At 42.0% G+C, this 16585-nt stretch overlaps 1 protein-coding gene across 2 annotated transcripts in view; it reads right to left on the bottom strand.

Moving 5' to 3' along the window:
- Positions 1 to 371: 371 nt before the first annotated feature.
- LOC124143699 (myophilin-like) overlaps positions 372 to 16585 on the bottom strand; it is a 32500-nt gene continuing 16286 nt past the window's right edge. For both annotated transcript variants that reach the window (XM_046512756.2, XM_046512757.2), the window contains exons 2-6: positions 6926 to 6982; positions 4900 to 4980; positions 4541 to 4605; positions 3581 to 3785; positions 372 to 2683 (exon numbers count right to left, since the gene is read on the bottom strand). In XM_046512756.2, the coding sequence (XP_046368712.1) occupies positions 2501 to 2683; positions 3581 to 3785; positions 4541 to 4605; positions 4900 to 4980; positions 6926 to 6976 (585 nt within the window). In that variant the 5' untranslated portion in view covers positions 6977 to 6982 and the 3' untranslated portion in view covers positions 372 to 2500. The remainder of the gene's footprint in view (positions 2684 to 3580; positions 3786 to 4540; positions 4606 to 4899; positions 4981 to 6925; positions 6983 to 16585) is intronic.

Genomic DNA, 16585 nt, shown 5'->3' with positions numbered 1-16585 from the left:
TCTGAAATGAGCTTCACACATTGGACCAATGTCGGGAATCGAACGTGTCTGATAGAATATATCTTCACCCTTGCTGAACAAGACGGAGTTGAATCAGGCAAGGAACACTGATGTCTGCTTCGACCACTTAGGGGGGGGGGGGGGGGGGGGGGGGGGGCTCGTGGGATACATTATATTTATAATGTAGGCATGACAAAATAGTATAAAAATAACATGATGGAATAAAATGTCTTCTCTTTGACGAAAACAAGTTTGTGTTAATAGTTTGAGACCATTGCTTATACCTTCTCCAGACAATTCAATTTGTCAACAAACTAATTAATCTGTTTACTTTTTCCCAGGCTAATTCACACATAATACATATCACATGGTGACGTTTTAAATATCTGTTTAATCAATGAAATGCAGTTTCTTACATATGACGTTCATGTATGTAGATATCACGATAGAGTATGCATTCATTTGGTTGCTTACATGGTACATTCATGTAAAAGATATAAAATAATAATGAATAATATCATGTTGTTCAAGACAATACATAGATCAACATCCGCACACAGTATAATATGAACATATCATGCTCCCAATTCCAATGTTGACAGTTTCAACTATACTGACTTGGGTTCGAAGATGTATAACAAGAACCTCATTAGCCCACACATAACTTCAACATCAATTGTTTCTGGACAAGTCACTCATGGGTTGCAACTAGTTTTTTGGTTGTTTTTTGGCTAAATCTAAGTAAAGCTGTTATAAATTTACTGGTCATATTTGGCTGTGGGAGAACCTTGTTTGGTGCACAGTGTCATGTCCAATGTGCAGATTGAAGTGCTCTACATAAGACGTGATGTAACACACGCAATTAGCTGTTCATTTAGCCTTCATACTTTCGACTATATGTTTCTTAAATAGCATTATCAATGTTTCTTCAAAACAATTTCCCTTATGACAAGGGTTGTTCTTCAAACGACACACATAGATCATGACCAAAGTACTACATGAGGCATTTATCATATTATTACTCCGTTAACAGAGACATAAGTCACATACGCAAATTCACATTTATATAAAGATGATTTCTCAGTTAAATAGGCTGGGTGAAAAGAAGAAACTTCAAAACATAAGTCAAACAGTTACCTCTCTTTTCTTATCAACTAACGTTGCATGGCTTTTTTTATAACTGAAATGTGTCAACAGGAGGGAGAAAAGGTCAGTTCTGAAAATCTTAAATTTATTCGTAAACAGATCATTCGTAAATTAACCAAGAAATAAATGAACAGACCTTCGCATTAAAAGGATTTGTGCTCAGGTTAACATTGCAGAATTCAATCCGTTTGTATCCATACATACATGCATACATCATTAGCATCGGTGTACGACTAGGTACGATGCTAAGCCTGAATTAAAGCTAATATTTTAATTAGGGAAGATGTGTGACCATATATATATGTGTGTATATCAGAGGCAAAGGATTGCATAAATAATATTGCTTACTCAGCAGGAAACATTGCATAAGACACGGATCAAAATGAGTGAAAGGCATGTATGTGGAACATTTGTCGCTGTGTAATACACAGTTGCTAAATATTTCTACAATCCTGATAACGTAAAGTAAAACAGTGCTTGAATTGAAATACCCTTTCTAATACTGAAACTAAACACTATACTGTGAATGTAGTGGACAATACAATACTATCATCTTGAAACCTGGTTAATTTATAATACATATGTGTTCAAAGGGTAATTAAACTAAATAGAATTTAATACCACGTTTAAACAATATATTTGAAAACTTCGATTATCTACAAAAACTGAATAAATGAACTAAGCTCCTACAATGGTTGTGTGAATAGAACCATGGGCATTAACATTGCATATTCAAAGCACTTTGTGAACAGAAGCTTCAAAACGCCAAGAATAGAGACTCAGCCTACTGGACATCATATTTGTGATCACCTAGTTTGTGATGAAAGTTGTAAGACTTCTGTTGTTAATACTCGCACGCTGGTATGCTGAGAGTTACAGATTACAAATACCAAAGCTATACAAAACCATGACAGCTCAATTCAATATCATGCGACAGAGTTATCCCCCTTCATAAATTATCCACAAAATGTGTTACATAGTAATTCGATCTTCCATGATGGCCCGCGCTATCAAAAAGCAATGAAATATAATATGTTTCATATATTGAATTGTTTGCTGAAAACGACGATCCAGGTACAGATGCTTCAAGGGAAACTAGGCTCGGCCGATGTGCAGTCCCATTCAATTTCAATATGGTCATGAAAATAATGTCCTCATCAGTCATCTCAAATTGTATGTTTTAGATGGACCTAAAGCCACTCAAAAGGGGCATTGACCGTTAAGCCTAGTCCCCCTTGAAGATGCAGTCTATCAGCTGATGCAACAGAAGCGCAAGCCCTCACTCAGCTTCCCGCTCTCCGTTCCCTCTCTCCGATGATTGCTGTTATCAGATGTCCTATCTTCTTCTGAGCCTTTAGTCCAGAATAGCCCGAGTCTTCCCAAGGTTCATACCACTTTGTGAGGCGCCCTTGTTGGAGCCAGCCTGAAGACCTATTACACAATTGCCCGCTCGAAGTGTTTCTTCGGAGAACTCCCGTTTGTTTTGATGAGATTCTTTTGGGCCCAACCCTGGTCCATCAAACCCGTTCTTTTGAGCCTGAAACATAGTGAGTGAGTGAGTATGGCTCTACGCCGCTTTTAGCAATATTCCAGCAATATTCCACCAATATCACGGCGGGGGACACCAGAAATGGGCTTCACACATTATACCCATGTCGGGAATTGAAACCGGGTTTTCGGCGTGACGAGCTAACGCTTTAATCACTAGGCTACCCGACCGCTCGAGCCTGAAACGTAACATGCCTTGGTTGAACAACAGTGTTCTGTGCCACGACCTGTAATATATGCATAGAATGAATCATACATTTAAACGCGATAGCCAGTATGACATCTGTTATGACCCGAATGTTTGACAGACGGACGGACGGACAGGATTCCACGGCCTTGACTGACATACCTTACGTGCCAAGTAAATACAAGCGACAACACACATTCCATAATCAAAACAAATCTCTACTAAAAGCATTCTATTGTTCGATTCCGACTATATCATGAGCATGTGTTTATGAATCACCATCAAATAGTGATGACAGCAGGTTTTGCCGAAAAGTGAGAGTATCCTGCCTCATCGTTACACCCATCACAAACGCATGCAAAGGCAAGTTAAATGTAGCCTTAGTTTAAAGAGATCAAATTGCCGAACGTCATCTTCAGGTATGTCTTGTGAAGTTATACAAAGTTACGAAGTTATAACAATAGAGGTTGATGTTTTACAACCGAGTGAATGTTGTTATGCGGCGCAGTCGGCACGATTGTGGCAATATCACGGTGGACAGTGAAATATACATAGAAACCAGTTTCTAAAAGCACGATTGCCCATCATTGCCGTCGGAGCTTGATGAGACACAACCAGCAAGGTCACAAAACTTGATCACCCGATCCTGTTAAAGGGGGACAAAATGACTAACAACGGGGTGTTCAAGAGTGCACTTACCATTCGACCTAGTGCATGGACAGCGTTAATGACTTGCACCATGTTGGTTTTCTCATAAAGGTCTACTGTCTGAAACATGTCTGTCTTTGAGCAGCCATATCTTTCTGCAGCTTCAAGGAATTTGGAAATGTTTTCCATCTGTTTGAACGCCATTTTCGATTCGTTTATTTTCTTTATACTGCCGGGTTGTAAGCGATTCATAACTCTGAAATAACAAGCGACATACATAAGGGAGTGTTGAGTGGGAAGCCTAAAGTGAGAGTGTGAATATTGTTATGAGATATTCTTTTAGATAATACATGATCATTGAGTGAGTGAGTTGGGTTTAACGCCGCTATTAACAGTATTCCAGTTATAACAGGGCGTGTCAGCTAAATGTGGGAGGAAAGCCCAAAGTGATGCAGGTCTCAGACGTTTACCACTTCGATGAAACCCACGAGCACGGGTATGGTGCTGACAAACCTAGAAACATATTTGGGGCGAACCGGGATTCGAACCCACAATCACAGGTTTCTGGCGTTCCCAAGGGACGCAACTCTGCACAGCCAATCGCGACCATTGGATCGGGACGCCTGAGGGCCAAAAGCACCACAAATACTCGAGTGTCATGCCAGAGGATAGAAGATAATATCTAGAGGGAAGAAGAGAATAGTAGTGAATTCTAAATAATAATAGAGAATACTGATGGATAGTTAAGAATAGTATAGAATACTACAGATTAGCAGAGAATAGCACAGAATACAAAAGAACAGTACGGAAGAGGATAGTAGAGAATAGAGGATAAATTCTAGAGGATAGTCGAGAATACTAGAGGATAGTAGAGAGTACGAGAGATAAGTAAACAACAGTGCCAAATACTTGAAAATTCACGAAAATACTTGAGAATGTTAGTCTCATCTTAAAACTGTATCAAAATATTTGAAACTACTAGTATGTGGAGTGTTTACATAGTTTACATACTGGCATAGAAGTACTCCGTCTTTAAGAACGGCGTGCATTCCATCGGAGCCCAGATCGCCGGAGTCCTGTAAAACCAAATAAAAGCATTGAAGCAGGACCGATAATTAAAACATTCTATGTAGTAAATTGACTCTACTGGAATGAGTTCGGTTTAATGTCGCTTTTAAAAGCTTGACATGGTAAGAAGCATGAGAGAATGTTGTTTAACAACGCAGTCAGAAGACTACCTGCTACGTTACGACTGCCTGTCAATAGTTGATTCCGTCATGGACTCCCAAAAGAGATAAACATTATTTTCTTGATATGACATTACGTACACAATGATGGAATACCAAACATTGTTTTGAGCAAATACTTACATCAGATAGGGGATTGCCTAACAACGTTTCAATCCACTCCCTGGCCTCCCGCTCAACTTCAATGTCATACTTGGCGTTGATCTGCAAAGGCAAAAGTACTGATGGTTAGACACACGGACAGATAGGATACGCACGGATAGATAGAATAGACACACGGATAGATAGGATACGCCCGGATAGATAGAATACACACGGATAGATAGATGATAGAAGATAGATAGGATAGACACACGGATGAATAGATGATAGACAGACACACCCTGATAGATTGATGATAGACAGATAGGATAGACACACACGGATAGATAGATGATAGACAGATAGGATAGACACATCCTGATAGATTGATGATAGACAGATAGGACAGACACACCCGGATAGATTGATGATAGACAGATAGGATAGACACACACGGATAGATAGATGATAGACAGAGAGGATAGACACACCCGAATAGATTGATGATAGACAGATAGGATAGACACACCCGGGTAGATAGATGATAGACAGATAGGATCGACACACCCGGATAGATTGATGATAGACAGATAGGATAGACACACACGGATAGATAGATTATAGACAGATAGGATAGACACATCCTGATAGATTGATGATAGACAGATAGGACAGACACACCCGGATAGATTGATGATAGACAGATAGGATAGACACACACGGATAGATAGATGATAGACAGATAGGATAGACACACCCGGATAGATTGATGATAGACAGATAGGATAGACACACCCGGGTAGATAGATGATAGACAGATAGGATCGACACACCCGGATAGATTGATGATAGACAGATAGGATAGACACACACGGATAGATAGATGATAGACAAATAGGATAGACACACCCGGATAGATAGATGATAGACAGACAGGATAGACACCCCGATAGATTGATGATAGACGATAGATAGGATAGACACACCCAGATAGATACTAGTAGATGATAGACATAGGATAGACACACCCTGATAGATTGATGATAGACAGATAGGATAGACACACACGGAGAGATTGATGATAGATAGGATAGACACACCCGGATAGATAGATGATAGACAGATAGGATAGACACACACGGAGAGATTGATGATAGACAGATAGGATAGACACACACGGATAGATTGATGATAGACAGATAGGATAGACACACCCGGATAGATAGATGATAGACATATAGGATAGACATACCCGGATAGATAGATGGTAGACAGATAGGATAGACACACCCGGATAGATTGATGATAGACAGATAGGATAGACACACCCGGATAGATTGATGATAGACAGATAGGATAGACACACCCGGATAGATTGATGATAGACAGATAGGATAGACACACCCGGATAGATAGATGATAGACAGATAGGATAGACACACCCGGATAGATAGATGATAGACAGACAGGATAGACACACCCGGATAGATTGATGATAGACGATAGATAGGATAGACACACCCAGATAGATACTAGTAGATGATAGATAAGATAGACATACCCGGATAGACAGATGATAGAAAAGCATACATAGATTATAGAAATAAAAGGAAAGACAAATGGACAGATATAATGAATGAACAAACTGATAAATAAACGTATAAATAAACGGCCGTTAGAGTGATCAAACGGCTATATTTTGTAATGTGAAGTGTACACGATGCACGGTTTTCAATTGGACGAGAGATCGGTCACTTGACCGCGATACTAACGTTCATGCATTTTTTCACGAGGCTGTATTCTTCAAATGACGTCAAGAATGACGCACTACTTCCACATTTCTCCTGTGTTTTTCTTAGCACAAATAATTACAGAAGCGTTGTTTTTGATTATTTAGACCCTTTGATCCTGAACTCATACAAAGTGAAAGTGAGTAAGTGAGTATTGTTTTACGCCTATTTTAGCAATATTCCAGCAATATCGCGGCGGGGGACACCAGAACAAAGTGAGAGTAAATTCTGTAATAATGGTAGCTTCCAGTAATATAAACACTACATGCATTGCCTACCTTTTTGTTTATTTCAGCAGTGAGCCCATAACCTTTAGGACGTCTTGCCATCTCTATCTGAAAAGGAAAATCATAATCATACAAGAAGATGAAGCCATCACACATGACACCAAGGTTATATTCGTTTTGTGCAACCCATAAGCCGAGTGTGGCCATAGATGTTCAACACCGAGGACGTGTTTGTATTAGATACGTCTGTGATGCCTATATTAGTGAGGTGAGGTGAAATGGGGTTTAACGTCGCGTCCAAGATTATTGCACTTATATAGCGACGTGCATGCACTATATCTGTCTGGTCCAGACTCGATTATTTACAGACCGCCGTCATATAGCTGAAATATGCTGATGTTATTTATATATGTTTGTACTCAATACTTGTACGCTGCACATACTAACCATCTACACAGCCGTGTCTATTCTATATATCCTTCTATAATCTAGTTAACCGTGTGCTTAAATATCTATCCGTATACCTATCCATCTGCAGTAAACCACGTTTATTTCGAACACGCTTATAACGAACTACGGTCATAACGAACTAAAATTATTGGTCCCTTTGAGTTCGTCATAACCGTAATTTACTGTACCTATTTATCCATGTATCTTTCCATATCTCTATCCTATCTATTCGTGTTGACGGCTCTACGAAGTTAGTACATGAGAGATTATAAAGGTGTTGACTCCGCACTCTCGAAAACTTTACATGACTGTCCAAACTTGACTGTCTCACAGCCCCCTGAACTGTTATTTTCCCTTCCTCCCAGCCCTTACCCTTATGATAAAGCCGACATTAAGCAAGTCTAAATTTTTCTCTGAATATCCCAACTCCCAGAGGCTCCTTTCCAATTAAAAGGGAGTTGTTTGTTTCTATTAAAGTTATGTATTTTCAGAGACATAGCATTGGCCTGTGAACACCACAGCCTGGAAACACCACGGCCATCAAATAAAACTGCTTCTAATGACACCCGAGAGAATGAATTTAACTGGCCAACACTGTGACGTACCATGCGCCATACCAACGAGCTACAACATATCAGACAGTATCATAGACAGACTATGAATCATGTACGAGTTGCCCACTTCAGCGGCAACATCGCATCCTAACAAGTGACCGGAAGGACGCCCGGAAAGGCCCGAGAGACCCGGAAGATGTGTTGGGAGATCAAGATCGCAAGGAAAGGAAATGTCTGTGGTACCGCCACATCACATGCTGCATGCAGCAGGCCTGTGTCTCGGCTAACATTTTGTCCCAGAATTAAAGCTATCTCATTCAATAACATGTATCCAAAAAATAAATAGTAAAATTCAAATAGAGCCCTGAACAATGCTTAATTTCTGCTCGAGCTGAGGCAATCTAGACTTGCCAAATCATTCTAGATTTGAGTTGGACTCCTTGTTTAATATATTCGCAAGGGTCTGGGAATCAGGCCAACCTCTTTCTGAGGGGAATGTGTAAGCATGTGTTGTGACCTATCAGTTCTCCACAGTATCCATCTTTATGGCGGCAGCGCCGAAGACCCGGGTTCGATTCCCGACATGGGTACAGCCCATGTGTGAAGCCCATTTCTGGTGCCCCCCGCCGTGATATTGCTGGAATATTGCTAAAAGCGGCGTAAAACCATACTCACTCACTCATGGCGGCAGACCATATTCAGGCTGCCATCCCCTTTTTGGTATGCGAGATTCTTGGGTCAATTGAGAGGATGTCAGAACTCAAATACGCGGAACTCAAATAAAATCGTATTTGGTACGCAGATTCAACATTTAAAAAAATAGCTGTGGACGTAAAAATGGTCTTCATATATTTTATTATGTTTATATTTGTTTCAGTACTTGAACTCTTGAGATTTATGTTGTACAGTAGTACAGTAAAGTACGGTTATAACGAACTCAAAGGGACTACTTATTTTAGTTCGTCATAACCGTAGTTCGTTATAAGCATATATACAGTATAACAACAGCAAATAGTCGGGACCAAAAAAGTAGGTTCGTTGTAATCGTAGTTTACTGTATTCTGTTTGGAATACAGGGGTGAGCAATGAGCAGCGTTTACAATTAGATGGTATTCGTGATTCAGGGGAGGAGGGGGTTGGCAACCTCCATAATTACATTGACAGTAATCCTGATTCATATTTAACCAACAATACAAAATTGTCCTCTAGTGTAATCCTTGTATTGTTAGTCCAAGAGCTTTCCACCAAAATGGTTCGTCACTTGGGCTGTCCGCGTACATCGTGAAGACACGATATGCCATAACTAACATGGTTGTCAAAGCGGTGTTAAGCTTGACTCACTAACTCATATATATTTACTACTTCCTCAAAGTGAAACAGACCCAAGTTCATATTCAGATGGCTGCGATTCTACTTCCGCTTGCAATGTCCGATGCATTCTTATAACGCGGAGGTGCCCAGGCATGGCATATGGGTGATATGTCCTCGTTATTATGTGTAGTCAGTGTGTGTCGACAATGTCAGTCGTCATTGAGAGCTGTTCACAACCAGCAGTATCGCAGAAATGGCAATATTCACTGAAAGCATCCTCTCGAGAATGAGTCGAAATTAACTTTTTATGCCATTTGGGAAATAAGGCACACGGAATATTTTCAACAGTTTTTACAGATCCAGTATATAGTATTAAGCACTACCTCTAAACAAGAACTAGGATTTTCTCCAGTTACCACTTTGTTTAATAAATTATCAAGAAACTTTTGCTTAACGTCCACAATGTGCTGGATAGTTGGAGGAAACTTGGGATGTCACGCACGACAAAGGGGAGATGGCGGGGCGATGGCGGGGCGAAGGTACCCAAATCTGCACATTGAGCTGCAGTGGTACCACTGGTCACTCGTAACCCTCACACACAACGGAGCACGCAGCACATTAAGATATTCACCAAACTGTTCATCGGTGAGGTGAAATGGGGTTTAACGTCGCGTCCAAGATTATTGCACTTATATAGCGACGTGCATGCACGAGTGTGTGTGGCTGCTTGTACTAGTCCGGACTGATGCTGATTTATAGTGCTAGCACACTGAGATACCATGCCGTAGTTTAACATGGATACTCCACTCAGACACAGTATACTGACTCCGAGCCGACCAGTCCTTGTTTTAGCCCTTTAATGCCGAGCGCCAGACAGGGTAACAACAAGTACCATCTTTTAACGTCTTTTGGTGTGACGCGGCCGGGGACGAACCCCGGACCTTCCGCTCTCCGGGCGGACGCTCTACCACTAGACCACGGAGGCGGTCTTTACTGTTCATCGGACGGACACATAAACCGCATAGTATCCCTCGGTTTGGTTTTTGTTTAACGCCGGACTCAGCAATATTCAAGCTATATGACGGCGGTCTGTAAATAATAGAGCCTGGACCAAACATCCAGTGATTGACATCATGAGCATCGATCTCCGCAATTGGGATACAATGACATGCATCAACCAAGTCATCGAGCCTGACCACCCCATCCCGTTGTTGCCTCTGATGACAAGCATAGTCGCCTTTCACGGCAAACATGGGTTACTGAAGACCTATTCTATGCCGTATCTTCACGGGTCGTATTCCTCTGTACAGAGGTATGTTGAATTTATTGTTTTTAACTCTCCCATGGTCCAGCTTTATAGCCGGGCCACTCCTTTCGACAAGCAATGGTTGCTGGGGAGGCGGAGGGTTGTTAGTGTATTAATTCCGAACAATGTCGAACCAAACCCAGAGGTCAGGTCGCACGTGTTTCTCGACGTTCGTGGACCAGGAAGCTACTCAGAGGGGCTGCAACAACGCGTGTTGTGTTTCATTTAAAACAGGTCGGTACCTGTCTCAATGAATCATTATCGATCGACAAAGAAATATTTATGTGCACTCCCTGTGCTATTTTTGTATGGATTACATCGTACATTGTACAACTTCTAGGATAGCTAACACAACATTATCTTCGATCATAAATAGTTTCGTGTGTCGTATTAAACATGGATATTGACTTTACAAGTGACACGCAAAATTCTATAACGAGCATGTCGGTGAATAAGCATTTCGTCCGACTAACTTGTGAATGAAACAAAATGAATATTTTAAAGTGAATAGCATGTCGTATTGCTAGCCGATAGTATCGTTCACCATATCTTTGTGTGACACTATTCTTGAATGGCTTGATATAAATACTGTAAAGCATTGTTTTCTGGGGACCTTATACAATTTCTTGGGTTGCCGATATCATATCATAGTAACGATATCAAACCATAGTGTCGATATCATACTATAGCGGCGACATCATACTATAGCGGCGACATCATACTATAGCGGCGACATCATACTATAGCGGCGATATCATTCAATTGTGCCAATCTTCCGGGATAATAAGGTGAGTGAGTGAGTGAGTGAGTGAGTGAGTATGGTTTTACTCCGCTTTTAGCAATATTCCAGCAATATCACGGCGGGGGACACCAGAAATGGGCTTCACACATTGTACCCATGTCGGGAATCGAACCCGGGTCTTCGACGTGACGAGCGAACACTTTAACCACTAGGCTACCCGACCGCCCCTCCGGGATAATAAAGAGGGATGGACATAAACAATATAGCAAGTTAATAAAGTTCGAGTTGACGTTTCACTTATTTGTTCCAAAAACACAACGTTCTCGTTTCACAGAGCAATAACAGCACGACTGTCGCAAGTCTACGTTAAACGAAGGCAGTTATGACCGTCGTAACTTTACGATCGCTTTGATGTTAAAACAGGACCCACGTGACAGGGACGAAGTTGTAAATGTGAAACTTCACGCGGAATATAGATAAAGTGGAGTTTGCGAGAGACACCTGGACGACCTGCAGAACACACTTGACAGCGTTAGTACCGAGTCGGTGCTGTGAACAGAGATAAGGGGCATTAAATCAACATTACGCCTTCATAAAACTATTCCAGTGTAACCCAGGTCAAGTGGATGGCAAAGATACTGGGTCAGTTGATTCGTGGGTTGTGAATCTCGCGGAGGGACAGGCAAGATATTCCGAGATAACCTGAGGCGATGATTGAGCGAGTGCCAGATTCAACACCGCTGTCAACATTATTTCAGATATATCACGATTTGTCAGCCTGACAACACTAACACTAAAATCTAATGAATTTAATAAGATGTGCAATCAAAGGAGAAACATCCATACCCAAGTTCAGTTTAGTCCCTTAGTCGTTTAAAATGTTTACAGGGCGGTCGGGAAGCCTAGCGGTTAAAGCGTTCGCACGTCACGCCGAAGACCCGGGTTCGAAACCCCACATGGGTACAATGTGTGAAACCCATTTCTGGTGTCCCACGCCGTGATATTGGTGGAATATTGCTAAAAGCGGCGTAAAACCAAACTCACTCACTCACTCACTAAAACGTTTACAGAGGCAAATAAGTACTTTGATGGGCTTCAAATGAACTTGATGATAATGCTGACATTTGTTCCTGTTGAACGCTGGCATATTGTTGACAGTCTCCGATGATGAGATGTTAAATTCTGTATTCTGCTTATCAAGCCTTTTTTTATTTAAAGACTGACCGTCAATCTGAGCGTCTACCTTTTTCTCCACTGTCACAGCAAGCAAAATATTTACTGTCTGAGTAGCCTGTCCTGTTCAAACGTGAAGCCTCGTCCACGAGCTCTGTGTCATCACAAACACGGCCTTGGGACAGTCTCAGACTATTTCAATCAAAACCGGTCAGTGTGTTGTCCAAAAGCTTGACCTGGCGTTAGAAGTCGGTAAATGTTGGAAGAGTCGAAGATCTATTTAGTACATGTTTGGTGCTACATTTCCCAACATGGACAATGACAGTTATTTTGTAGAATGGGGACGAGTACTTAAATTCTACATAGTTCGGATTCAGAAGGAAACGAAACGAAACCGTTTAACTGAGAAATGTATTGCGGATACACGCGAGGCATTTACACACATGTTGATCAATCTTGTGCTACACCTGACAAAACGTAGTAAGATGCCCTCCGTGGGCCTGCCGGGTTAGAATAGGTCCCCGGCCTATATGCTAGTCGTAAGAGGCGACCAAATGGATCAGGTGAGGTTGATTGCCTGCCATCGACGCCAGACGGCGTGGAGCGTTGTTCACAATATCAAACACTGAATTGTCTGGACCAGGCTCGATTATTTACAGACCGCCGTCTTATAGCTGGAATATTGCGGAGTGCGGCGTTAACCAACAAACAAACAAACAAAGTAGGGACGCACGTCATCTGACAATCAGTAACATGTGTAAAGTGACTTGGTCTTGATTACCTTCGTCGGAACTCGGGTTAAGTAGCGACACTCGAACGGACAACAACTCCACGTAGTTGCGATACCAGCCTGAACTACGAGGAGACGTGTTGCGAGACGAAAATATTTCAAAACCGTTTCACTTTAGGTGAAAGCAGCAGAATTAATTCAAAGTCAACATGACGTTTTCAGTTTCGAAATCAGTAAACGCGCTGTCATCTCCCTGGATTGTCTGGTCCAGTAGATTCTCCATCTCTCGATTGTCTGGTCAAGACTCGGTTGCCTTCGGGTCGGCATCGTATGACAGGTGAGGTCAGGTGAAATCGGGTTTAACGTCGCGTCCAAGATTATTGCACTTATATAGCGACGTGCATGCACGTGTGTGTGTGTGTGTGTGTGTGTGTGTGTGTCTGCTTGTACTAGTCCGGACTGATGCCGATTTATAGTGCTAGCACACTTAGATACCATGCCGCAGTTTAACATGGATACCCCACTTAGACACAGTATACTGACTCCGAGCCGACCAGTCCTTGTTTTAGCCCTTTAATGCCGAGCGCCAGACAGGGTAACAACAAATACCATCTTTTAACGTCTTTTGGTATGACGCGGCCGGGGACGAACCCCGGACCTTCCGCTCTCCGGGCGGACGCTCTACCACTAGACCACGGAGGCTGTCTCGTATGACAGGAAAACACCTGTGCGGCGTCAGGCAACAAACACTTACGTCTTTGTGCACATTGTGTGAGTCGCGGGTTGCAATTGGTAGATCATTAAAATTGTGTGAGTGGCGGGTGCAACCTGTAAAGCATGACAAGTTTACCTTTTTCGCAGCGATTTTCACTGGTCCATTCCCCGTGAAGATCCGGGTTAGAATAGGTCTTCAGCAACCCATGCTTGCCGTAAAAGGCGCTTATGCGTGTCGTAAGAGGCGACTAACGAGATCGGGTGGTCAGGCTCGCTGACTTGTTTGATGCATGGCATCCTATCCCAATAATGTGAATCGATGCTCATGATATCAATCACTGGATGGTCCAGACTCGATTATTTACAGACCGCCGTCAAATAGCTGGAATATCGCTGAGTGCGGCGTTAAACAACAAACAAACACTGTCCTATTCAGATATTTTTCCCCACTATTTTGCCTTTAATGACAAAAGGAATCTGTTTTAATGAATAATCGAAACATTATCTTGCATTGAAGATTTATATTCATTACACACTGAGCGAGCATATATGGTTTATACAGATTGTTCAATGTCCGCTTATGTATTTGTCAATGGTAAAAGTTAAAGAAATTGATTTGATATTTTAATACCGACACAGAAGAAACCCTCATGTGGAAGAATACTACCCAAAAGAAGTGAAGAACACCCTATTCTTTTATGTTACTAAAGTTGATCTGTCATGCATTAACACAAGCAATATGAAAGAATCGGTGTTCTTTATATTCTTTTGAGTAGTATATATAACAAATAACGTCAATGAATGGAACAAATTATAGTTTCATTCTTTAAATCAAAAGTCATAGATTTCACGTGTGACGTGTACAGATGTTGTCGATCAACATCGCAAAAATGTCACCCTTCATATGACCCCTTTTCTTCCCAGTTGAAACACATTGTGTGCACTCGCTCCCCTCACAGATAGGCTGAAATGGCTACCAGTTGTGATCATTCATGTAGAGTATCGCCCACAATATTGCTCTCATTACTGCCACATAGCCGGGATCGCCATACAAACATTTCAAATAGTTCATACTTTCTTTACATCAGTGATCAAGCATCGTGGGAAGCCTATTATCTCCGCCAATCGTCCGTTGTAAATTACAATCCGCTTGCTATGACCGATGCAATTTTATCGACACAATTGTGAACGTTTATCGTGGAATTTATGATCGCCTGCCAATAGTCCGCGCGACAACAATTTAATGGAAGGGGCACTTGTCAGCCTGGTAATTATTTGAACAATAAAAAGTACATCGTTTATCTACATCGATATTTTTCCCCAGGTAACGTCAATTCAAATAGTGTCTGATGAAAAGCACCAGTTTGTGAGTGAGGTTTTACGCCGCTTTTAGCAATATTCCAGCATTATCACGTCGGGACATGGGCTTCATACATTGTACCCATGTGGGTAGTCGACCGTGGACCTCCACCGTGACGACGAGACTCTTTAACCGCTAGGCTACCCCACAGCCCAAAATGCAATAGATCGGACTATCGCACCACAGCCTGCCCACTATGATATGTACACACGTTCCATTAATGCTTCCAGGCATACATGTACAAAACAGGTATGACTAATTGTGAAACGTTTTTAGATCTACATACATAAAATTCTTACATGGATATAAATGTGTTTACACCGAGTGCCCCCAGAGCGACATGCTGTGGCGCACTGTCACGGATTCTCAATGCTGGAGGTTAGGAAGTCACAAAAAATATTCAATTTGATAACATTCCGCATTCTTGTCACGTCGGTGCATAATTCATCATCGCGAAACGTATAAGGCAGTACTTCAAAGAGCAATCAACCAGACTTCAAAACGTTCATAACTGTGACAAAATAAAGCTGTTCAAGGTGAGGTGAGGTTGAACGTCGCCTACAAGATTATTGCACTCATATAGCGACGTGCATGCACATGTGTGTGTGGCTGCTTAAACTCGTCGGGACTGATGCTGATTTATAGTGCTAGAACACTGAGATACCACGCCGCAGTTTAACATGAATACCCCACTCAGACACAGTATACTGACTCCGAGCCGACCAGTCCTTGTTTTAGCCCCCTAATGCCGAGCGCCAGGCAGGGTAACAAAAAGTCCCATCTTTTAACGTCTTTTGGTATGACGTGGCTGGGGATCGAACCCCGGACCTTCAGCTCTCTGGGCGGACGCTTTACCACTAGACCACGGAGGCTGTCTAAAGCTGTTCAAAGACATATAAAGACTTTCGTGCGGAGAAGACATCATCTAGAGAGAGATGTCACTGAACGCTAAAGTAGGTCAGTGGAGAATGTCTTCCTTGGATCCCGGCTGTTTCATCTCTACCATCCACTATCTTCCTCAACCGCGTCAAGAGGGGCAAGATCTGATGCCGTGGGGATATCAGCCGTAACTGGTGTATTCAGCTCGCTTCTTATCGCCCCATCAGGTGTGGGCTACACAAGAACAATGGGCTACCTGTCTAGAAGTAAGACCGAGTAATGTATCATTGCGATACAGAAATACCAGGGTCAGTCCTGAAATCTTATATTGGGCGCTTTTCTTAGGGGGCGCTTTAAAGGTCCTCCAAGTTGAGGTGCTGTGGATTTAATGTCACGCACATGTTGGCGTGACCCAAGGTTCATACTATTGTTGGACTGGATTAGTGCCGTGTTGGTTACCTTCGACTCGAGGTTTGGACTTTCACAGCTGAT

This window comes from Haliotis rufescens, unplaced genomic scaffold (assembly GCF_023055435.1).
Source record: "Haliotis rufescens isolate VD_foot unplaced genomic scaffold, xgHalRufe1.0.p SCAF_7, whole genome shotgun sequence".
Lineage (NCBI taxonomy): Eukaryota > Metazoa > Mollusca > Gastropoda > Lepetellida > Haliotidae > Haliotis > Haliotis rufescens.
The sequence above is the reverse complement of the archived record's forward strand: the minus strand, read 5'-3'. Positions and strand labels throughout refer to the sequence as shown.